Genomic DNA, 23,359 nt, shown 5'->3' with positions numbered 1-23,359 from the left:
TTCTTCCTTTGAGACTACAATCTTCCTGGAACTTTCTTTTGTTCTATTCCCTGGTTTCCAAAGAACATTTTTTCTTCATCTTGGGACCAGCCACCCTGCAATCCCTATTCATGTTTCCCTGTCCTAGCAGTTTACTTGAAAGCTGCTGACCCGTGAAAAATAAATTTTATTGTCAAATCTATGCCCATGAGTAGGCAGCACAATCAAACTCCGACCTCTCTCTATCCCCAGCCACGTTTTGTTCATTTTATTTCAGCTCGAACAGTTCATCCCGCCCTCGACCCTGGTTATAGCCAAAACATAAAGGCTGCCTGGCCCATCAGCTTGCCCAGTAAATGTAAAGGCAGATGAGCCATGGAAAACTGCATTTAATTGGCCCCTTAATGGGCTAAATTGCCAGGTTGATTTGTGGCGAGAGTCAGAGGTGTGTCTGCCACTGAAATATTGCATGAGCAATAATGTTGAAACACGTGCCCAATGTCTTCTCCCATGATTTCACACACGTCTGAGTCAGGCACATCCCCACCTGCCCAACGTAAAATTCTGGCCAATGTTCATGGGTTATTGAAGTGATCACAGTGAGAAGTCTCACAACACCAGGTTAAAGTCCAACAGGTTTATTTGGTAGCAAAATCCACCAGCTTTCGGAGCGCTTGCTACTCCTTCGTCAGGTGAGTGGGAGTTCTGATCACAAACAGGGCACAAAGACAAACTCAATTTACAAAATAATGGTTGGAATGTGAGTCTTTACAGGTAATCAAGTCTCAAAGGTACAGACAATGTGAGTGGAGAGAGCGTTAAGCACAGGTTAAAGAGATGTGTATTATCTCCAGACAGGACAGTTAGTGAGATTTTGCAAGCCCAGACAAGTCATGGGGGTTAGAGGTAGTGTGACATGAAGCCAAGATCCCGGTTGAGGCCGTCCTCGTGTGCGGAACTTGCTATCAGTCTCTGCTCAGCGACTCTGCGTTGTCGTGAAGGCCGCCTTGGAGAGCGCTTACCCGAAGATCAGAGGCTGAATGCCCGTGACTGCTGAAGTGTTCCCCAACAGGAAGAGAACACTGTTGCCTGGTGATTGTCGACCGGTGTTCATTTATCCACTGTTGTAGCGTCTGCATGGTCTCCCCAATGTGCCATGCCTCGGGACATCCTTTCCTGCAGCGTATCAGGTAGACAACGTTGTCCGAGTTGCAAGAGTATGTACCGTGTACCTGGTGGATGGTGTTCTCACGTGAGATGATGGCATCCGTGTCGATGATCCGGCACGTCTTGCAGAGGTTGCTGTGGCAGGGTTGTGTGGTGTTGTGGTCACTGTTCTCCTGAAGGCTGGGTAGTTTGCTGCAGACAATGGTCTGTTTGAGTTTGTGCAGTTGTTTGAAGGCAAGAAGTGGGGGTGTGGGGATGGCCTTGGCGAGATGTTCGTCTTCATCAATGACATGTTGAAGGCTCCAGAGAAGATGTCGTAGCTTCTCCGCTCCAGGGAAGTACTGGACGACGAAGGGTACTCTGTCCACCGTGTCCGTGTTTGTCTTCTGAGGAGGTCGGTGTGGTTTTTCGCTGTGGCGCGTCGGAACTGTTGATCGATGAGTCGAGCGCCATATCCTGTTCTTATGAGGGCATCTTTCAGCGTCTGTTGCGATCCTCCTCATCCGAGCAGATCCTGTGTATACGGAGGGCTTGTCCGTAGGGGATGGATTCTTTAATGTGTTTACGGTGGAAGCTGGAGAAGTGAAGCATCGTGAGGTTATCCGTGGGCTTGCGGTACTGTGAAGTGCTACCGTCCTTGATGGAGATGTGTGTGTCCAAGAATGCAATCGATTCCGGAGAGTAGTCCATGGTGAATCTGATGGTGGGATGGAACTTGTTGATGTTGTCATATAGTTGTTTCAATGATTGTTCACCATGACTCCAAAGGAAGAAAATGTCATCGATGTATCTCGTGGTTAGCATTGGTTGAAGGTCCCGTGTGGTGAAGAAGTCTTGTTCGAACCTGTGCATGAAGATGTTGACATATTGAGGTGCGAATTTGGTCCCCATGGCTGTTCCGTGTGTCTGGATGAAGAACTGGTTGTTGAAGGTGAAGACATTGTGGTCCAGGAACAAAGAAAAGAAAAACACAGCACAGGAACAGGCCCTTCAGCCCTCCAAGCCCGTGCTGCTCCCTGGTCCAAACTAGACCATTCTTTTGTATCCCTCCATTCCCATTCCGTTCATGTGGCTATCGAGATAAGTCTTAAACGTTCCCAGTGTGTCCGCCTCCACCACCTTGCCCGGCAGCGCATTCCAGGCCCCCACAACCCTCTGTGTAAAATAAGTCCTTCTGATATCCGTGTTAAACCTCCGCCGCCCCCGCCCCCCCTGTCCCTCACCTTGAACCTATGACCCCTCGTGAACGTCACCACCGACCTGGGGAAAAGCTTCCCACCGTTCACCCTATCTATGCCTTTCATAATTTTATACACCTCTATTAGGTCACCCCTCATCCTCCGTCTTTACAGTGAGAACAACCCCAGTTTACCCAATCTCTCCTCATAACTAAGTCCCTCCATACCAGGCAACATCCTGGTAAACCTCCTCTGTACTCTCTCCAAAGCCTCCACATCCTTCTGGTAGTGTGGCGACCAGAACTGGGCGCAGTATTCCAAATGCGGCCGAACCAACGTTCTATACAACTGCAACATCAGACCCCAACTTTTATACTCTATGCCCCGTCCTATAAAGGCAAGCATGCCATATGCCTTATTCACTACCTTCTCCACCTGTGACGTCACTTTCAAGGATCTGTGGACTTGCACACCCAGGTCCCTCTGCGTATCTACACCCTTTATGGTTCTGCCATTTATCGTTTCGCTCCCCCTTACATTAGTTCTGCCAAAATGCATCACTTCGCATTTATCAGGATTGAACTCCATCTGCCATTTCTTTGCCCAAATTTTCAGCCTATCTATATCCTTCTGTAGCCTCTGACAATGTTCCTCACTATCTGAAAGTCCAGCCATTTTCGTGTCGTCCGCAAACTTACTGATCATCCCAGTTACACCTTCTTCCATGACCATTTATATAAATCACAAACAGCAGAGGTCCCAATACAGAGCCCTGTGGAACACCACTAGTCACAGGCATCCCCTCCGAGACACTCCCAGTCAACACATCCCTCTCCTTTGTGAATACCGACGCAAAGTATTCATTTAGGACCTCCCCTACTTCTATGGGCTCGAAGCATAATTCCCCACTGAATGAAGCGGATGAGTTGTAAAATCTGGAGACTGGCAGTTGTCGGCGTTGAGTACAGAGGCAGTTGCAGCAATGCCATCGTCGTGGGCGATGCTGGTGTAGAGTGCTGAGACATCCATTGTGACCAGGAGTGCTCCTGGTTCAACTGCTCCATGTGTGCTGAGTTTCTGTAAGAAGTCCGTAGTGTCGCGACAAAAGCTGGGGGTTCTTTGTACAATGGGTTTCAGGATGCCCTCGACGTAGCTGGAGAGGTTCTCGCACAGGGTCCCATTGCCCGATACGATGGGACGGCCGGGTGTGGTTGCCTTTTGTATCTTCGGGAGGCCAAGTTCCGCACACATGAGGACGGCCTCAACCGGGATCTTGGGTTCATGTCACACTATCTGTAACCCCCATGACTTGCCTGGGCTTGCAAAATCTCACTAACTGTCCTGTCTGGAGACAATACACATCTCTTTAACCTGTGCTTAATGCTCTCTCTACTCACATTGTCTGTACCTTTAAGACTTGATTTCCTGTAAAGACTTGCATTCCAACCATTATTTTGTAAATTGAGTTTGTGTCTTTGAGCCCTGTTTGTGAACAGAACTCCCACCCACCTGACGAAGGGGCAACGCTCTGAAAGTTAGTGGATTTTGCTGCCAAATAAACCTGTTGGACTTTAACTTGGTGTTGTGAGACTTCTCACTGTGTTTACCCCAGTCCAATGCTGGCATCTCCACATTATTGAAGTGAGGTCGGGGGAAGGGAGGGGACGGCCACCATGGTCTGAATCTACCATCAACAACTCATTTACCGATAAGGTGGATAGAACAGTGTGAAGGGTATCAGCTGATGTGACTGGACAATGAGAAATATCCAGGTTTGAGACGATAAGCAGCATTAACCATCCAATTGGAATAGAAACTAATGAGTACTAATTTACCACATGACTGTGGCCCTGTAGCACAAAAGAAACGATGATCTATATCACTATTTGGAAGCTCTGCCACTTAATTGGAGATGATGGTGTCCCCATATTTTCCCCACTTGTCCTGGATAGTTGGATCTGTTAACTCGGGGGCGGCTAGTTTTCAAATGGATTGGATTAAAATAGCCCTCTTGACCTTTTCGGGAAAGCAAGAAATTTCAGGAACACTGAAATTAAAGAACCATAGAAACCATTGAATCCCCAGAGTGCAGAAGGAGGCCATTCACCCCATCGAGTCTGCACCGACTCTCAAAGAGCATCTTTCCCAGGCCCACTCCACCACCCTGTGCTCATAACCTTGTACGTTTACCATGGCTAATCCACCTAACCTACACATAGTTGGACACCATGGGGTAATTTATCATGTCCAATCCATCTAACCTGCACATCTTTCGGACTGGGGGGAGGAAACCAGAACACCCGGAGGAAACCCACACAGACACAGGGAGAACATGCAAACGCCACACAGTTTCTCAAGGCCTGAATTAAACCTGGGTCCCTGGCGCTGTGAGGCAGCAATACAAAGACAAAGAATTCCCAGTGTTACATCAAAATAGAAATCTATCTGAAGCCAATAAACTGAAGCTAGGTTGTGTGACAAATTGTACATTTTTAATGAATTGATGATACAGATTAATGGAAAGTAGCACATGTGTTGTATCTGCCTTTCCACACATTGTTTCTGGTTCTGCCATTCTGCTCTCTTCCCCTCTATGGAAGTGACCCAGCAGCGAGGACCTGCATGGAGAGTGGCAGAGAGATGTGAGAAAAAGTTTGAATGAAGTGGGGAAATGGTAAGGATGGTGGGGGAAGTGCAAAGGCGAGTGGGGGAAGCGGCTGTCAGGAAACCACTTGGAAATTCCAATGAAACTGTTAGTTTTTCATTTGTATACCGATTACCGGTTCTTAATGCAGCATTGAGCTGGGACCGCGCCTGCATTGGGATTCTCCAGGTTAACTTGGAATTAAAGTGTTTGATACAGGATCTCCCAGGGATGTCACTCACTATGATGTCACAGACTCTGATACCACATCTGAGCATGTGCAGGACGTGTTCCCCCAGGTGTTGTAGCAAAGCAAATAAACACAGCTTTAATAAGCTGGTTCAGAGGAGGATTCGGTTGTTCGGAATGAGAGGCAATGTGGCTGTCTGGGTAAAAAATTGATAATGTGTTGGTATTTCTTTGCTTTCACAAATCCAGACTCTACACTCACTGAGTTCTTCACAAATTGCGACGATTACCTGTTGTTCCAATTAACCAAATTTTACCGGGATAGACTGGAACAGGCGATTGAAGAAGGGGTGGAAGGTTTGGCTCTCATGTTAATCGGCGAGGACCATTTCAGTGGACAAGAATATCAGGTAAGATGTAGATTGAATTCCATCTCTTCACACATCACAGAACCTACAGAATAGAAACAAAGAAATAATGTGGAAAAAATACCTCAGTCTGTCTACTGCATCTTCCTACATGTTGTCGCTTGCATGATGTACTGAAAATTGAATTGTTGACGAATCATACCAATCGGTAGGTCTACAGCAGTCCCATGTTTGGAATGAGACAAACCCCAGTGTTTTCGAACTTTTGGAGCCATAAAAAGGCCAGAATTATTTTGTAAGTGACATGATCTCACTGACAGGAACCTTGCTTCAGCAGGTGGTGGGGATGTAGGAAGCTGCTGTCCTTATTAAAGGTGGCAGCTTCTACCCAAACCTGTCAGCCCAGTCAGACAGCCGGTATCTCAGCAGCAACGCCATAAGCTGCATCTGGAGGGTGAGTGCAGATCAATGGCCATGAGCCCTGAAATTCAGACAAGTTAGGTCTGGGGGCCAGAGAGAGACCAGACCCCAGAAAGACCGGGTTTCTTTGAGGGCAGGCAGCACCGATGCCTTGGCATATCTATTGCCCCAAAGGATAGGCCCATCTGTGCACCAAATAGTGTCCAAAAAGAGGCCTTGCCCGAGAATAGATTTTGAGGCCACCATCTGGAATGCCATCAAATGCCTTCCTCTGCCATTTTGCTGCCTGGCAGCCCATCTCCAAATAGCCTGTAAAATCCCAGCCATAGAAACTTCCTTCCCCCAAACATCCTGAAAATTCGCTGGTCAAATTTCTGATATGTTATTATCTGAAATAAATCTAGATAACTTACTTTGGCATGATCAAAGCTGACTATCATTCAGTCTCACGAAGGATCTTCTTGCACAATTGGCCACTTGCTTATGAGATGTTGGAATTAAATTTCCAAAAGCGTACAATGTCTCGCTGCTCGGGGTCAAAACATGAGCCAACCCTGATTGGGTAGACCATATGGCCCTGGGCATCATTTTATTAACAGCAGTCAATTAAGAAGTCACTGCTGGGACTTGTATCCAACTGAGATTCGCTTCCCAGAGCTAATAGCTTAATCAATGGATCATTTGCACGACAGGCTCAGTAATGTCAGTGTTGGAATTGATCTCTGCTGTGACTGCAGGAAAAAGGAGATGGCACCTTCATGCTGAGCTTCCCTTCAAGGCAAGATTGCCTTTTGTTCAGCCATGCCAGGGCATGACAGGCAGGTCCCAGCAATTAGTGGGCTCACCTTCCATCGCTGATCATAGCTGGAAGCGCTAGTCATTGCTGCCAGGGTCCATCCATGAATCAAGGAGCATTCATAAAGGACGCCCTCTCCAAGCAGCCAAAGTTTAGCTGAAAGTTGCCGCACACAGGCATTGCCCAACTATTGTAAAGTTCCAGTGGGGCAGGAAGGAAGCTTCACAGGGGTATTTCATTGGTGTAATGGGATGCCCATCTGGGGGCCCCACCACAGAGATTCCGACCTCTTCTAAGGTCCCATAATCCTGTCACATGGTTCTCAAATTGTGAAAATGAGAGAAATAATGAGTACAGAAATAAACAACCATTCCAAGGTGGATCCTGCGTTTACTTTCCTCTCCAGCAATCACTTATTCTAACCTGAACCTTGCGCTTACTATCTGTTAGTTAATATCCCATCCAGTTGGACCAGTCCTGCTTCTTGCTCTCCTTTGCTATTAATTTATTATCCAATACATCAACAAAATAAAATTAACTTCTACATCACAACAACATATTTTAACCATTTTACACTAAAACAATATCCAGTCTGACCCATAAGACTGTAAATGTGTGACCTCTGGCTGAATGTTGGAAACAATCCGTAAACATGTACTTCAGCGTACGGCCACAATCGATTTGCTATTTAATCTTCACAACTCTATTGTAACGAGTCCTAAATTCTCAAATCTCTGTTATAACATCAAACCATTCATCTTCAGTAACATCCGGATATATTCTCAGGACAGTTTTCTAATTGTTTTTATTTTCCTATAATGGAGGGTCCGAAATAATCCGTAACTGAGTGAAACTCTGACCATGTGCTCTTGGTTTGGATGGCACTCCTTCCCAGGGAAACATCAGCATCTTGAGCACATCTACTCTGTAGCCTTTTTCTTTAAACTGCTGAAGAACACCCTAAAGCCACAGGGCGTTGTGTGATAAAGTTACTGGAATGTTATGGATCACATCTATAAGGACTGTTGTCACCAAAAGAGGATTTTGCTCTGAGTTTATTCAAGCAAAGGTCTTCAGGGGATGTTTAACAGTTAAGTGTATTCTTTCCCTTATTTGAATCATTTGTTAACCTTAATGCAATACCATCACAATTGGCCTGAGCTACTTTTTCAGAAAACCTTTGCAGAATAGAAAAATTTTAAAAAAACATTTTGACAGCTGTTTCAAGCTTCCCTTTGCGGTTCGTGCACCCTTCTATGTGCACTACCTCATTCAGACCACTACTCGAGGCTGAGACTTCCGATGTCTTACTGTCCCTTCTGCCTCTCGACTTTCCTCACCTCCTGAAGACATTTCTGTGCACCCTGCTTTGTATTGGGTTCATGGTCCGATTTCTCCTCTTTTTGTGGGTTGTAAACTCTGAATGTAAACTGGTGATGAATGTTAAAACTTTGTGAACATGGTTAGTGACATTTCACACTCACTGTAAACATGCAAAATAATGGTTTCAGATATTTCAGTTAATGATGTGAAAATGATTGAATTGTTATCGTTGGTTGATTTTCGTGATTGATAAATCAACAATGTTTTGATTCATCTGTGGTCATTCCTGAGACAGCTGCAGCACGGGATCACTTGTGTGCCAAACTGAGAGCGGTATTCCAGCTATTAAATTTAGTTTATTCACATTCATTTGAAGGAATGATGGAATCAAGATGTGTGGAGAATATTCATCACTTTTCAGAATGACATTTCACCTAAAGAAGTCGCTGCTTCCTTCCTCAAAACAACTGGGAAATCCCATCCCTGAGCAAGTCCTTTCCTTCCCTTTCCCAGTGTTTATCGTTCACACCTCATCAATATATTCATTATTATTCTTCACAGAAAGTCAGTGAGCTCGTACAGAACGGAAACAGGGCGGGCAGTGCCAAACTTCTCCTCAATCTGGTTATGGAGAAAGGATCTCGGGCTCGAAGGATGATGTGGGAATCCTTTGTGAAAATGCACCACAGCTTACGGAAATTGGGCACAATACTGAGAGAAATACAGGAACTTGGTATGGTAAAATCACACTGAATTCAGTTTCAGACCCAAACACTGCAAACTTTACTACAATATTACACAGACCTGATTTAATGGAAGTTAATTCTTTTCAACAGGTTCTGATCCAATTAATTATATGAAAGTTGGAGAAGAATTATCAGAAATACCCAGCCACCTGAAAGGTAAGGGAGGAAATGGGGATTTCAGACAATTCATTTGACTTGTGAGAAGCTGGGTATTTGAAAATACATCTTTGCCTCGAGGTTATCAGAATTAGAGATACAGAAATTCATAGGGTCGAGAAGCAGGACTAAAACTTGTTTGGAAATCATCAATTCTTGTAAATTCAGCATCGATGTAAGATTCAATCCATGTGACTTCTGACATTTCTTGTAATTATAGGGATATTGCTTCACTTCCTTAAATTCACAAAACCCCGTACATGGCGGGACCCTGATACAGTTTTAAACACTGTACTCACCTGGCAGGATCCTGATTCACTGAGAAACCCTGCACTCACCTGGCAGGATCCTGATTCACTGAGAAACCCTGTACTCACCTGGCAGGATCCTGATTCACTGAGAAACCCTGTACTCATCTGGCAGGATCCTGATTCACTGAGAAACCCTGTACACACCTGGCAGGATCCTGATTCACTGAGAAACCCTGCACTCACCTGGCAGGATCCTGATTCACTGAGAAACCCTGTACACACCTGGCAGGATCCTGATTCACTGAGAAACACCGTACTCACCTGGCAGGATCCTGATTCACTGACAAACCCTGCACTCACCTGGCAGGATCCTGATTCACTGAGAAACCCTGTACACACCTGGCAGGATCCTGATTCACTGAGAAACACCGTACTCACCTGGCAGGATCCTGATTCACTGAGAAACCCTGCACTCACCTGGCAGGATCCTGATTCACTGAGAAACCCTGTACTCACCTGGCAGGATCCTGATTCCCTGAGAAACCCTGTACTCACCTGGCAGGATCCTGATTCCCTGAGAAACCCTGTACTCACCCGGCAGGATCCTGATTCACTGAGAAACCCTGTACTCACCTGGCAGGATCCTGATTCCCTGAGAAACCCTGTACTCACCTGGCAGGATCCTGATTCCCTGAGAAACCCTGTACTCACCCGGCAGGATCCTGATTCACTGAGAAACCCTGCACTCACCTGGCAGGATCCTGATTCACTGAGAAACCCTGCACTCACCAGGCAGGATCCTGATTCACTGAGAAACCCTGTACTCACCTGGCAGGATCCTGATTCACTGAGAAACCCTGCACTCACCTGGCCAGAGCCTGAGACACTGAAATGCTGTAGACACCTGGCAGGATCCCGATACGTTGTACACACTTGGCAGGATCTGCACACGCTGTATGCACTTGGCAGGGTCCTGAAGCGCTGTACCCACCTGGCAGGGTCCTGACGTGCTGTGCCCACCTGGCTGGGTCCTGACGTGCTGTGAAGCACTCTGCCCACCTGGCTGGGCCCTGAGGCGCTGTGCCCACCTGGCTGGGCCCTGAGGCGCTGTGCCCACCTGGCTGGGCCCTGAGGCGCTGTGCCCACCTGGCTGGGCCCTGAGGCGCTGTGCCCACCTGGCTGGGCCCTGAGGCGCTGTGCCCACCTGGCTGGGCCCTGAGGCGCTGTGCCCACCTGGCTGGGCCCTGAGGCGCTGTGCCCGCCTGGCTGGGCCCTGAGGCGCTGTGCCCGCCTGGCTGGGCCCTGAGGCGCTGTGCCCGCCTGGCTGGGCCCTGAGGCGCTGTGCCCGCCTGGCTGGGCCCTGAGGCGCTGTGCCCGCCTGGCTGGGCCCTGAGGCGTTGTGCCCGCCTGGCTGGGCCCTGAGGCGCTGTGCCCGCCTGGCTGGGCCCTGAGGCGCTGTGCCCGCCTGGCTGGGCCCTGAGGCGCTGTGCCCGCCTGGCTGGGCCCTGAGGCGCTGTGCCCGCCTGGCTGGGCCCTGAGGCGCTGTGCCCGCCTGGCTGGGCCCTGAGGCGCTGTGCCCGCCTGGCTGGGCCCTGAGGCGCTGTGCCCGCCTGGCTGGGCCCTGAGGCGCTGTGCCCGCCTGGCTGGGCCCTGAGGCGCTGTGCCCGCCTGGCTGGGCCCTGAGGCGCTGTGCCCGCCTGGCTGGGCCCTGAGGCGCTGTGCCCGCCTGGCTGGGCCCTGAGGCGCTGTGCCCGCCTGGCTGGGCCCTGAGGCGCTGTGCCCGCCTGGCTGGGCCCTGAGGCGCTGTGCCCGCCTGGCTGGGCCCTGAGGCGCTGTGCCCGCCTGGCTGGGCCCTGAGGCGCTGTGCCCGCCTGGCTGGGCCCTGAGGCGCTGTGCCCGCCTGGCTGGGCCCTGAGGCGCTGTGCCCGCCTGGCTGGGCCCTGAGGCGCTGTGCCCGCCTGGCTGGGCCCTGAGGCGCTGTGCCCGCCTGGCTGGGCCCTGAGGCGCTGTGCCCGCCTGGCTGGGCCCTGAGGCGCTGTGCCCGCCTGGCTGGGCCCTGAGGCGCTGTGCCCGCCTGGCTGGGCCCTGAGGCGCTGTGCCCGCCTGGCTGGGCCCTGAGGCGCTGTGCCCGCCTGGCTGGGCCCTGAGGCGCTGTGCCCGCCTGGCTGGGCCCTGAGGCGCTGTGCCCGCCTGGCTGGGCCCTGAGGCGCTGTGCCCGCCTGGCTGGGCCCTGAGGCGCTGTGCCCGCCTGGCTGGGCCCTGAGGCGCTGTGCCCGCCTGGCTGGGCCCTGAGGCGCTGTGCCCGCCTGGCTGGGCCCTGAGGCGCTGTGCCCGCCTGGCTGGGCCCTGAGGCGCTGTGCCCGCCTGGCTGGGCCCTGAGGCGCTGTGCCCGCCTGGCTGGGCCCTGAGGCGCTGTGCCCGCCTGGCTGGGCCCTGAGGCGCTGTGCCCGCCTGGCTGGGCCCTGAGGCGCTGTGCCCGCCTGGCTGGGCCCTGAGGCGCTGTGCCCGCCTGGCTGGGCCCTGAGGCGCTGTGCCCGCCTGGCTGGGCCCTGAGGCGCTGTGCCCGCCTGGCTGGGCCCTGAGGCGCTGTGCCCGCCTGGCTGGGCGCCAAGATGGAGGGGCATTTCCATACGGTCGCATGTGGCATACAGTTTTCTCCCTCCGAGTGTGCACAGCACCACAGGTAAAAACAGTAAAAATCTGCTATGATCGCATTCAGCCGCTGAGCAATCTGTGCCCCAACTCCTCACAATATCCAGAACTCTGCTGCAGAAACATCACTGAAGGATTCAAACATTGAACGACTAGAATCTCCATTGTTGTGCAATCAGGATTACGTGGGGGTTTGTACTGTCCACAATACACGGCAGCTTGGATAGTATTCACCATTAGAGAGAAAATATTACCTGCAAAGAAACCTGCATTCAGTAAATTTAGAATCAAGTGAGGATATGAAAATTTTCTCGGCTTTTGTTCACTTTCAAATGAGATTTCCATTAACTTTTAATGAATTAAATCTATCTTTTCAGCAAAGTGGTCTTGAGAATTTACTTATTAAAGCCAATAACAATAATAAACATTTTCTCTCTGTTCTAATTGAAGATGTTCAGCAGAAACACAAGGAGACACTCCGGGTACAAACTGAAACACTGAGAGTGAACACTATCCTCATAAAGGAGAAGGTTAAGATTTTCCAGCTGGTTGATCGATACGCTGAGCTAACGGTTATTTCCGCTGTTCGAGATCGGACACTTGTCGAACATGAACTGCTGGCAAGAGGCCGAGACCATGAAGAGTGGAGAGAGAAACATCTCCGGAGAGAACTGGAAAAAATCCGAACTGATCAATTGGTTCAGAGCAGCTTTTCCCAGAGAAAATCCAAATCTGGGAATTCAGCAGCAGTGAGCGGAGTGCCGGGAATTGGAAAAACAACAATGGTACAAAAGATTGTTCATGACTGGGCCACTGGGAAAATATACCCACACTTTCAATTTGTTTTCAGTTTTAAATTCCGGGATTTGAACACTATTAACTGTAGAATAAACCTGAGGAATCTGATATTGGATCAGTATCCCTACTTTGGGAATATTCTGGGAGAGCTCTGGAAGAACCCAAAAGGATTGCTGTTTATATTCGATGGTTTGGATGAATTCAAGGACAGGATTGATTTTGCTGACAATCGGAGAAATACAGAACCTCAGTACATGTGCACAGATCCCGAATGCTGGTGTGAAGTGTCTGACATTGTGTACAGTTTAATACAGCACAAGCTGCTCCCAGGATGTTCAGTGCTAGTGACCAGCCGCCCCACTGCATTACAGTTATTGGAAAAGGCTGACATCAGTGTCTGGGCTGAAATCCTGGGATTTGTTGGTGATGAACGGAAGGAATATTTCAACAAGTCTTTTGAAGATCAGACGGTGGCAGCAGCTGTTTTCAAACACGTGGAGGAGAACGAGATCCTGTACACCATGTGTTACAACCCTTCCTACTGCTGGATCCTCGGTCTGTCACTGGGTCCCTTCTTTACACAAAGAGACAGGAAACAGCAGCAAGTTCCCAAGACCATCACCCAACTATATTCCTACTATATTTACAACATTCTGAAAAACCATGGCCGAGAGATTGAAAACCCCCGTGATGTGTTACTGAAGCTTGGTGAGATGGCCTACACAGGAGTCTCCAAGAAGAAGATTGTGTTTAGAAATGGAGATTTGATTGAGTACAATCTACAATCTTCCCAGTTCCTGTCTGGGTTCCTGATGGAACTTTTGGAGAGAGATGTTTCTGCCCAGAGTGTGGTTTACACATTCCCACACCTCACCATCCAAGAGTTTGTAGCTGCACTCACACAATTCCTGACTCCAGATCCTGGGGAGATCGGGAAACTCCTCAGTGAAGCCCACAGTGAGGAAGATGGGCGATTTGAGATATTTCTCCGTTTTGTTGCTGGTCTGTCCTCCCCACAGTCAGCTCGACCCCTGGTGGAGTTTCTGGGTCCATTTCTTCATCAAACAACCTGCCGAGTGATTGACTGGGTGAAGGAGCAGGTTGAAGGGCAGATTGGAGACACACAGACTGGAACTGGGAAGAGGAAGCTCCTGAACGCATTCCACTACCTGTTTGAGACTCAGAATAAAGCACTGGCTCGGAACACAGTGGGATCTGTGGAAACACTTACATTTAGCGGATTGCGACTGACCCCGATTGACTGTGCGGTCCTGTCTCATGTCATTGGACTCTGTGACACAATAAAACACCTCGATCTAGGGCAATGCAACATTCAGTGTGAAGGGCTCCAGCGGCTGGGACCCGTTCTGCACAAGTGTCAGGAGTTGAGGTAACTGTTTGGTCTCAGAGCGGATATTTTCATTGTTGAGAAGCCATTTCCTTTGTTCTAATAAAACAGAGGCATGTTCATTCGAGGACATCAAGAGAGAAACAATGTCCAATGGTCACAAAGTGTGGGAGAATGGCACAAAGTCATAAAGCTCATTTGAGAGCAGATGCAGATATGATGGGCCGATTGGCCTCCTTCTGAACCTGTAATAAATCTAGATTCTCTGATAAAACTACATCGTTTCAAGAAGGCAGATTCTCCTGGAATAGGCGTGGGCAATAAATGTTGGCATAACCAGCGATGCCCACGTTCCTTGAATGAATAAAAACATTATTGGGATGAATTTTAAATGATTAGAGCTGTAAAGGCCTCCCTCCAAAATCTGAAAAAGGATCATTCCCTCTCCCAACAGAAACCATCTGATTCTGTACGATGCGATACAGAAATTAGTTTCTCTTGTTCGGTGCAGCTTACAGTTTGTGTTTAATTATGATCAGGATTATTTTACTGCGCTCTACCTGTGTTATGTATTACAGTCGGTGTGTGTTATATTGGGACAATGTCCCTTTATAAGTCACGTGATCACTGGTGACATCATCAGTTCGGGTTGCTTTCTGAATGCCTGCGTTGCGCTGCCTCTACTGGCAGCCTCTGTGAACTCCGTCTTGCTTCTTGGATTAACTGGTTGTAACTGAAACTCAGAGCTTCTATCATTCATTGTGGGCCTCTGAATAGAAGCAACCATTTCTTTAAACCTCTATAACTCTTACAACGTCGTAAACCTTAAATTAAAATGTAGGGACAGTTTAAATTGAAACCAAAAACCCGCAGGCGGGCAGCTTTGTTTAACATGAAGTGAAATTAAAGTTTTGGCCCTTTCTGAGCTCACAAGCACAGAAACACAAATTAAACTTAAACTCATGAATTACTGTGTAATGCCCACAAACACAAATTATTACATAACAGTGATGCCCAAGATGCTGTTTTCTTTATTAATTGCTACCTACACTTGCCCTGCCAATGGCAATGATCGATGCACACATGTGTTCAGTCCCTCGGATCCTGCAATCCGTGAACAATTCTACCGATTATTTTATATTGCTTCCTCATGTGCATGTAAGAAAGCGATAAAGAAAGGAAGGATAGACTATGAAGCTAGGCTAGCAATTAATATAAAAAATGATAGTAAAAGTTTTTATAAATATATAAAAAGGAATAGAGTGGCTAGAGTGAATGTTGGACCCTTGGAGGACGAGAGGGGGGAGTTAATAGTGGGAAATGAGGATATGGCTGAGTCTTTAAATACGTTTTTTGTGTCGGTCTTCACGGTGGAGGACACAAATAGTTTGCCAAATATTAACGATAGAGGGTTGGCAGCAGGAGAAATACTTAATACGATTAATGTTACCAGAGAGGCAGTGCTGGGTAGACTAATGGGACTGAAGGTGGACAAGTCCCCGGGTCCGGATGGAATGCATCCCAGGGTATTGAAAGAAATGTCAGAGGTAATAGTGGATGCGTTAGTGATTATTTATCAAAACTCGTTGCATTCTGGGGTAGTGCCGGTTGATTGGAAAACGGCTAATGTTACGCCGCTGTTTAAAAAAGGAAGGAGACAAAAGGCGGGTAACTATAGGCCGGTCAGCTTAACGTCTGTAGTAGGGAAAATGCTGGAATCCATTATTAAAGAGGAGATAGCAGGGCATCTGGATAGAAATGGTTCGATCAATCAGACGCAGCATGGATTCATGAGGGGAAAGTCGTGCTTGACGAACATGTTGGATTTTTATGAAGATGTGACGAGGGCGGTTGATGGAGGAGAACCGGTGGATGCGGTGTTTTTGGATTTCCAAAAGGCGTTTGATAAGGTGCCCCATAAAAGGCTGCTGAAGAAGATTAGGGCACACGGAGTTGGGGGTAGTGTGTTAAAGTGGATTGGGGACTGGCTATCCGACAGGAAGCAAAGAGTCGGAATAAATGGGTGTTTTTCTGGTTGGAGGAAGGTAACTAGTGGCGTGCCGCAGGGATCGGTACTCGGGCCGCAACTGTTTACCATTTATATAGATGATCTGGAGGAGGGGACGGAGTGTAGGGTAACGAAGTTTGCAGACGACACAAAGATAAGTGGAAAAGTGAATCGTGTGGAGGACGGAGAAGATCTGCAGAGAGATTTGGACAGGCTGAGTGAGTGGGCGAGGATATGGCAAATGGAGTATAACGTTGAGAAATGCGAGGTTATACACTTTGGAGGAAATAATAACAAATGGGATTACTATCTCAATGGAAACAAAATAAAACATGCTACCGTGCAAAGGGACCTGGGGGTCCTTGTGCATGAGACGCAAAAGCCCAGTCTGCAGGTACAACAGGTGATCAAGAAGGCAAAAGGGATGTTGGCCTATATTGCGAGGGGGATAGAATATAAAAGCAGGGATGTCTTGATGCACCTGTACAGGGCATTGGTGAGGCCGCAGCTGGAATACTGTGTGCAGTATTGGTCCCCTTATATGAGGAAGGATATATTGGCATTGGAGGGAGTGCAGAGAAGGTTCACCAGGTTGATACCGGAGATGAGGGGTTTGGATTATGAGGAGGGGCTGAGGAGATTGGGTTTGTACTCGTTGGAGTTTAGAAGGATGAGGGGGGATCTTATGGAGACTTATAAGATAATGCGGGGGCTGGATAGGGTGGAGGCGGAGAGATTCTTTCCACTTAGTAAGGAAGTTAAAACTAGAGGACACAGCCTCAAAATAAAGGGGGGTCGGTTTAAGACAGAGTTGAGGAGGAACTTCTTCTCCCAGAGGGTGGTGAATCTCTGGATTTCTCTGCCCACTGAGGTGGTGGAGGCTACCTCGCTGAATATGTTTAAAGCGCGGATGGATGGATTCCTGAGCGGTAAGGGAATTAAGGGTTATGGGGATCAGGCGGGTAAGTGGTACTGATCCACGTCAGATCAGCCATGATCTTATTGAATGGCGGGGCAGGCTCGAGGGGCTAGATGGCCTACTCCTGCTCCTGTTTCTTATGTTCTTATGTTCTTATGTGTCTGCCCTTGACATCAAGGCAGCATATGGCTACATGTAGCAAAAAGGAGCCAGAGAAAAACTGAAGTCAATGGAAATGAGCGGCACGGTAGCACAGTGGTTAGCACTGCTGCTTCACAGCTCCAGGGACCTGGGTTCGATTCCCGGCTTGGGTCACTGTCTGTGTGGGGTTTGCACATTCTCCTCGTGTCTGCGTGGGTTTCCTCCGGGTGCTCCAGTTTCCTCCCACAGTCCAAAGATGTGCGGGTTAGTTTGATTGGCTATGCTAAAAAAATTGCCCCTTAGTGTCCCGAGATGCGTAGATTAGAGGGATTAGTGGGTAAAATATGTAGGGATATGGAGGTAGGGCCTTGGTGGGATTGTGGTCAGTGCAGACTCGATGGGCCAAATGGCCTCTTTCTGCACTGTAGGGTTCCTATGATTTCTTTCTATGAAAACTATCTGCCAAATAGAGTAATACCAGCACAGACAAAGTTAGTTATGGTTGTTGGACCATCTGCATGATGCAGTGCAACAACTCACCATGGCTCGTTACACAGCACTGTCCAGTCTGTGATTTCTATCCCTAAGGACAAGGGCAGCAGATGAATGGAAACATCATCACCTGGAAGTTCCCTTCCAAGATATACACCATCCTGACTTGGAAATATATCACCGTTCCTTCAGTGACCGGGTCAAAATCCTGGAACTGTCTTTCTCACAGCTCTGTGGGTGCACCTACACCACAGGAGTCCCTAAATGCAATGATGGTGATATCATAGTGAGCATAGTTGCTTTCCAAGCAGTTGATACAGGTTTAATTCCCAGCTATCTCAGTTTGTTGGAGTGGATGAAGAGAGGGCCAGGAGGTCGTAACCACAACCGAAAAGACTGGGTCAATCCAATTTAGTCAAGTCTGCGGCTCCAGCCTGGAGCAGTAGTGTTAAACTTAGCTGAGGGTTGGAGGGTCAGTTGATCATTCAGCTACTCTGAGCCGGCCCTCGCTGAGTTCAAAAGGGAAATGGTGAATCTAATAGCGACACAGAGGAAACTAAATTCATTGGTTGGTAAAGAAAATGCCGTTTTCGACTGGCTTTATATTGCTGTGAATTGGAGGAAGCAACAGAAAGGGTCAATGATGGTTCTGCTGTTGATATGGTGCACATGGATATTCAAAAATCATCTGATGCAGTGACACAACAGACTTGTGGCATAAGCTCATAAAATAAATGGGAAAGTAGCAACGTGGATACAAAATTGGATGAACAAAGAGTAATGGATATTTTTAAGGCTGGAGGATGTCGGTAATGGAGAACCCAAGCAGTTGGGATTGGGATCCTTGCTTTTCCCTGATATATGTGAATGATCTGGGTGTTTGGGCGGCACGGTAGCACAGTGGTTAGCACTGCTGCTTCACAGCTCCAGGGACCTGGGTTCGATTCCCTGCTTGGGTCACTGTCTGTGTGGAGTTTGCACATTCTCCCCGTGTCTGCTTGGGTTTCCTCCGGGTGCTCTGGTTTCCTCCCAGTCTAAAGATGTGTGGGTTAGGTTGATTGGCCATGCTAAAATTGCTCCTTAGTGTCCTGAGATGTGTAGGTTACAGGGATTCGAGGGTAAAACATGTAGGGATATGGGGGTCGGGCCTGGGTGGGATTGTGGTCGGTGCAGACTCGATGGGCCGAATGGCCTCTTCCTGCACTGTAGGGTTTCTATGGTTTGCAGTCTCGAGGAAAATTTCAAAGTTTGTTGATCACAGAACAGTTTGAGGCATTGTAAACTGTGAGGAGAAGAGCTTGGGATTGAAAAACAGACTATGGTGGAGTGTACAGATAGGTGGCAGATTAAGTTCAATGCAGAGACGGGTGAGGCGATACTTTCAGGAAACATAAGAACATAAGAAATAGGAGCAGGAGTAGGCCATCTAGCCCCTCGAGCCTGCCCCGCCATTCAATAAGATCATGGCTGATCTGACGTGGATCAGTACCACTTACCCGCCTGATCCCCATAACCCTTAATTCCCTTACCGCTCAGGAATCCATCCATCCGCGCTTTAAACATATTCAGCGAGGTAGCCTCCACCACCTCAGTGGGCAGAGAATTCCAGAGATTCACCACCCTCTGGGAGAAGAAGTTCCTCCTCAACTCTGTCTTAAACCGACCCCCCTTTATTTTGAGGCTGTGTCCTCTAGTTTTAACTTCCTTACTAAGTGGAAAGAATCTCTCCGCCTCCACCCTATCCAGCCCCCGCATTATCTTATAAGTCTCCATAAGATCCCCCCTCATCCTTCTAAACTCCAACGAGTACAAACCCAATCTCCTCAGCCCCTCCTCATAATCCAAACCCCTCATCTCCGGTATCAACCTGGTGAACCTTCTCTGCACTCCCTCCAATGCCAATATATCCTTCCTCATATAAGGGGACCAATACTGCACACAGTATTCCAGCTGCGGCCTCACCAATGCCCTGTACAGGTGCATCAAGACATCCCTGCTTTTATATTCTATCCCCCTCGCAATATAGGCCAACATCCCTTTTGCCTTCTTGATCACCTGTTGTACCTGCAGACTGGGCTTTTGCGTCTCATGCACAAGGACCCCCAGGTCCCTTTGCACGGTAGCATGTTTTAATTTGTTTCCATTGAGATAGTAATCCCATTTGTTATTATTTCCTCCAAAGTGTATAACCTCGCATTTCTCAACGTTATACTCCATTTGCCATATCCTCGCCCACTCACTCAGCCTGTCCAAATCTCTCTGCAGATCTTCTCCGTCCTCCACACGATTCACTTTTCCACTTATCTTTGTGTCGTCTGCAAACTTCGTTACCCTACACTCCGTCCCCTCCTCCAGATCATCTATATAAATGGTAAACAGTTGCGGCCCGAGTACCGATCCCTGCGGCACGCCACTAGTTACCTTCCTCCAACCAGAAAAACACCCATTTATTCCGACTCTTTGCTTCCTGCCGGATAGCCAGTCCCCAATCCACTTTAACACACTACCCCCAACTCCGTGTGCCCTAATCTTCTTCAGCAGCCTTTTATGGGGCACCTTATCAAACGCCTTTTGGAAATCCAAAAACACCGCATCCACCGGTTCTCCTCCATCAACCGCCCTCGTCACATCTTCATAAAAATCCAACATGTTCGTCAAGCACGACTTTCCCCTCATGAATCCATGCTGCGTCTGATTGATCGAACCATTTCTATCCAGATGCCCTGCTATCTCCTCTTTAATAATGGATTCCAGCATTTTCCCTACTACAGACGTTAAGCTGACCGGCCTATAGTTACCCGCCTTTTGTCTCCTTCCTTTTTTAAACAGCGGCGTAACATTAGCCGTTTTCCAATCAACCGGCACTACCCCAGAATGCAACGAGTTTTGATAAATAATCACTAACGCATCCACTATTACCTCTGACATTTCTTTCAATACCCTGGGATGCATTCCATCCGGACCCGGGGACTTGTCCACCTTCAGTCTCATTAGTCTACCCAGCACTGCCTCTCTGGTAACATTAATCGTATTAAGTATTTCTCCTGCTGCCAACCCTCTATCGTTAATATTTGGCAAACTATTTGTGTCCTCCACCGTGAAGACCGACACAAAAAACGTATTTAAAGACTCAGCCATATCCTCATTTCCCACTATTATCTCCCCCCTCTCGTCCTCCAAGGGTCCAACATTCACTCTAGCCACTCTATTCCTTTTTATATATTTATAAAAACTTTTACTATCATTTTTTATATTAATTGCTAGCCTAGCTTCATAGTCTATCCTTCCTTTCTCCCCTCTCATCCTGAGTTCAGCTCTGTTGTCCGTGTTTGCATCAAGGCTGTAATGAGGTAGGGGGCTGAGTGACCCTGAGTAAGCACAAGCTTCAAGTCAGATAGCAGGTCATTGCTAATTAAGTGTCACTTGTTAGTCTCGTTAGCTTTCCATTACTCTGCTGATGATCGAGAGTAGACTGATGGGGTGGTAAATGGACAGATTGGATTTGTTCTCTCCTTTTTGTGTACGGTCAGATCTGGACAATTTCCCACTATTTTGGGTAAACATCAGTGTTGTAGCTCTACTGGAACAGCTTGGCGAGGAACAGAGCAACTTCTGGAGCAGTAATCTTCAGTACAGTTACTGGAATATTGTCAAGATCTGTGGTCTTTGCCGTATCCATTATCTTTAACTATTTCTTGACATCATGTGGGGTGAATGGAATGAGCTGATATCTGTGATGCTGGGGCCCTCTGGATGGTTCAGCCACTGAAGTTAGTCACTAATATTTGAACCATATCTTTTGTACTGATGTGCGAGTCTCCTCCGTCATGAGGATGGGATATTTGTGGAGCCTCCTCCTTCTGTTGTTTCATCGTCCACTATCATTCACAACTAAATGTGACAGGACTGCAGAGCTTACATCTGAGCCGAGGAAACCAGAATTTCCTGAATGAGGAAACCTGCTGCTGGAAAATCTCAGTCAAACTGTCAGTGATATGAAACAGGGTTTTCGCATCATCCTTTTCCTATGTGAGGATCTACCGGGAAGAGGGAACTCCCGGTAATTCCCGGAGATAGAACACGAGCCAGACCTGCAGAAAATGTAGAGCCTGTTTACTGTGGAATGTAGCGGGAGACACCCCTCCCCTATAAACTAATCAAACAAATATTTCAACTTTCTAATGGGAGAATAATCTTTCCTTGTTGTATCAAATCTAGGGGATGGATCTTAAAGCAACAGTTAGCACAGTTTCACACTTTAACTCGCCCTGAGATATTATACAGATGATATAATGTCAATAGTTAAGCACAGGGAATCCCGAGCGATCCACTCTCACAGCTTTATCATTTAACCCTCAGTAAAATGTACAATTCTCATAAAATGCTGGATTTATGTAACAGCAGAAATGATTTGAATTTTTGGAATCTTAGCAGGGTCAGTGAGATTCAGGAGGGTAATTCTGATGATCAGCAAATGAGACCAGAATGTGGGACATGTTTAAACGTTACTTGCTTGTTCACAGGATGTGGGCATCACCTCCTCTGGGGGCCATTCATAGAATCATAGAAACCCTACAGTGCAGAAGGAGGCCATTCGGCCCATCGAGTCTGCACCGACCACAATCCCACCCAGGCCCTACCCCCACATATTTTACCCGCTAATCCCTCTAACCTACGCATCTCAGGGGCAATTTTAACCTGGCCAATCAACCTAACCCGCACATCTTTGGACTGTGGGAGGAAACCGGAGCACCCGGAGGAAACCCACGCAAACACGAGGAGAATGTGCAAACTCCACACAGACAGTGACCCGAGCCGGGAATCGAACCCAGGACCCTGGAGCTGTGAAGCAGCAGTGCTAACCACTGTGCTACCGTGCCGCCATTAGCAGTGGGAAATAAATGCTGGTCCAGCCAGCGACACCCATATCCCATGGACAATTAAACAAAATATACATTTTGAGAGGTGTAAAAGTGGTTTCCCCCAGTAGGCAAACCAGTGAGAGTGAATTGTTCATCATTTTTCAATGCTGACTATTGCCTTTTCCATTCAACAGAAAGGGTTTGATATTATCTAATTTAATATTGTCACATTTATTAGTGCCAAAGCATACCGTACATAGGGAAGGAAAGGAAAGAGTCCAGAATGCAGTGCTACAGTCACAGCTGGGGTGCAGAGAAAGATCAACTTGGATGAGATATAATATCGTAACTTGAATCAGGTCACCACTCGTGCTAAGTTTCTGACACAAAAATAGATCCAGCTATTTTTCCTGCTGAACATTAATCTGAATTTAATGTGTTTCTCACTTTCTCCATTTAGTCTGGGTGACAATAAAGTGGGAGATTCAGGAGTGAAACTATTGTCTGCGGCTCTGAGGAATCCAGAATGTAAAATACAGAAACTGGAGTAAGTATCAGACTGTGAGAGATTGTGTTAATAATCAGTGGATGGTCTGACACTGTAAATTATTATCAGTGTCAGTAATCGTGTCATTAATAACCATTCCACATCATTCCTGTCAGTATTCCTGTTAAACACCACGGATTTACTCTGATTCCTGAAATCTTTCTCTCTCTGATCTCCAGTTTGGAGAGTAACAGCCTCAGATATTCTCACCTCTGCTCTCAGTACAAACCAGTCAGTGATGTGTCTGAACCTGAGTTACAATAAACTGCGAGATTCAGGAGTGAAAGAATTAACTAATCATTTATAATTATTCTCAAATCCATTCATGAGAATAAAAAAGATGGACAAAACAATTAAATGTTTATAGAATTCCCA

At 47.7% G+C, this 23,359-nt stretch overlaps 1 protein-coding gene across 1 annotated transcript in view; it reads left to right on the top strand.

Annotated features, from left to right (window-relative positions):
• LOC144487270 (NACHT, LRR and PYD domains-containing protein 3-like) overlaps positions 1-22,988 on the top strand; it is a gene marked incomplete at its 5' end in the record, with an annotated part of 28,856 nt that extends 5,868 nt beyond the window's left edge. Inside the window, 5 exons of the mRNA XM_078205354.1 lie at positions 5,407-5,567; positions 8,626-8,797; positions 8,901-8,966; positions 12,320-14,057; positions 22,898-22,988. Coding sequence (XP_078061480.1) covers positions 5,407-5,567; positions 8,626-8,797; positions 8,901-8,966; positions 12,320-14,057; positions 22,898-22,988 — 2,228 coding nt within the window. The remainder of the gene's footprint in view (positions 1-5,406; positions 5,568-8,625; positions 8,798-8,900; positions 8,967-12,319; positions 14,058-22,897) is intronic.
• Positions 22,989-23,359: the final 371 nt, after the last annotated feature.

The sequence above is a fragment of the Mustelus asterias genome, unplaced genomic scaffold (genome assembly GCF_964213995.1).
Source record: "Mustelus asterias unplaced genomic scaffold, sMusAst1.hap1.1 HAP1_SCAFFOLD_693, whole genome shotgun sequence".
NCBI lineage: Eukaryota > Metazoa > Chordata > Chondrichthyes > Carcharhiniformes > Triakidae > Mustelus > Mustelus asterias.
The sequence above is the reverse complement of the archived record's forward strand: the minus strand, read 5'-3'. Positions and strand labels throughout refer to the sequence as shown.